The sequence below is a fragment of the Manihot esculenta genome, chromosome 5, assembly GCF_001659605.2.
Source record: "Manihot esculenta cultivar AM560-2 chromosome 5, M.esculenta_v8, whole genome shotgun sequence".
NCBI lineage: Eukaryota > Viridiplantae > Streptophyta > Magnoliopsida > Malpighiales > Euphorbiaceae > Manihot > Manihot esculenta.
The window spans coordinates 24812995-24814123 of record NC_035165.2 but is presented as its reverse complement, the minus strand read 5'-3'; the positions used below and the strand labels follow the sequence as shown (position 1 = coordinate 24814123).

The following is a 1129-nucleotide window of genomic DNA, read 5'->3' as shown; positions in this document are numbered from 1 at the left end:
ATGAGGGCACTATCATTTCTTCCACTCTTGGCAGTGGACAAATACACTTTCTATGGTCAACGAAGTAGATCTGAACAACGAGCAGATACTCCAATAGATCAAAAGGTTGTCTGCTACTCTCGAGCAATACAAAACTCGAGGAAGACGTCATTCATAGCTCCCAGAGGAAGAGAGGAAGTCTCCGTTGATACCCTAAGGACTCGGACAGAAGTGATCCAGACGCAGTCTAAAAGGAAGGTCGAGTTCAAGAAAGAATAATCATCAGACAACACCTCAAAGGACGTTGATTGGAAGCTGATGCAAACTGTTCAAACGTACCAGAAAGAGCAAAAAGAGGACTTTAGTCTGGATGATGCCTCGCCTCGCTTCGCCTCGTCTTTTTCAGAAGAGATCTTGGCAGAGACATTCCCCGCTAAATTCAAACTCCCAAGTTTCGATAAATATGATGGGACAACATATTCCATAAGTCACCTAGTGATCTTTAAGATGACCATGCAGTTTCAAGATGTCAACGACTTCGTATTATGCCAAGTATTTTCATCAACACTCACAGGTTTGGCTCAGAAACTGTACTAACTTCTGAGTCTAGATTTAATTTAGAATTTTACACAATTTGTCATGTTATTTAAATCCAAGTTTATTACTTGTATATCTTCTAAAAGCTCTCCTCTGACTTGCAAAAGATCCCAAGGAGAGGGCGAGTCTTCAATGAGCTCTCCTTTTACTTGTGAAAGATACGCAATTTGTCAAGGGAGCAATAGCTATAAATTTTGATCACATGGCAAAAGTACCTTATGCTTCTGCAGTTGGGACTTCGATGTATGTCATGGTCTACACTAGACTTGATATAGCACATGCAGTGGGAGCTGTAAGTAAATATATGTCAAATCCGGGGAAAGAGTATTGGGATGCTATGAAGTGGCTTTTGAGATACTTGAAAGGAATAACTAGTACATCATTTTGTTATGGGAATGGTAAGGTACTATTAAAGGGTTTTGTTGATACTGATCTTAGTGGAGATGTAGATACAAGTAAAAGCACATCCGAGTATGTCTACAATATAGATGGAACAACAGTTAGCTGGACGTCTAAATTTCAGAAGTGTCTCTATGTCATCTACAGAAGCTAA

General features: G+C 39.8%; 1 protein-coding gene across 1 annotated transcript; it reads left to right on the top strand.

Annotated features, from left to right (window-relative positions):
* Positions 1 to 1129, top strand: LOC110615404. Its single transcript, XM_021757247.1, has 3 exons — positions 1 to 210; positions 322 to 531; positions 752 to 1129. Exons 1-3 carry the CDS (start codon positions 1 to 3, stop codon positions 1127 to 1129), a joined length of 798 nt encoding a protein of 265 aa, XP_021612939.1.

What these genes read in the sequence shown, in the direction of transcription:
- LOC110615404 (XM_021757247.1), top strand. Translation starts at nt 1, where the DNA reads ATGAGGGCACTATCATTTCTTCCACTCTTGGCAGTGGACAAATACACT. An exon ending in CCCTAAGGACTCGGACAGAA is followed by an intron (nt 211 to 321) that starts GTGATCCAGACG and finishes CAAACGTACCAG; the next exon opens with AAAGAGCAAAAAGAGGACTT. An exon ending in ACGACTTCGTATTATGCCAA is followed by an intron (nt 532 to 751) that starts GTATTTTCATCA and finishes CAATTTGTCAAG; the next exon opens with GGAGCAATAGCTATAAATTT.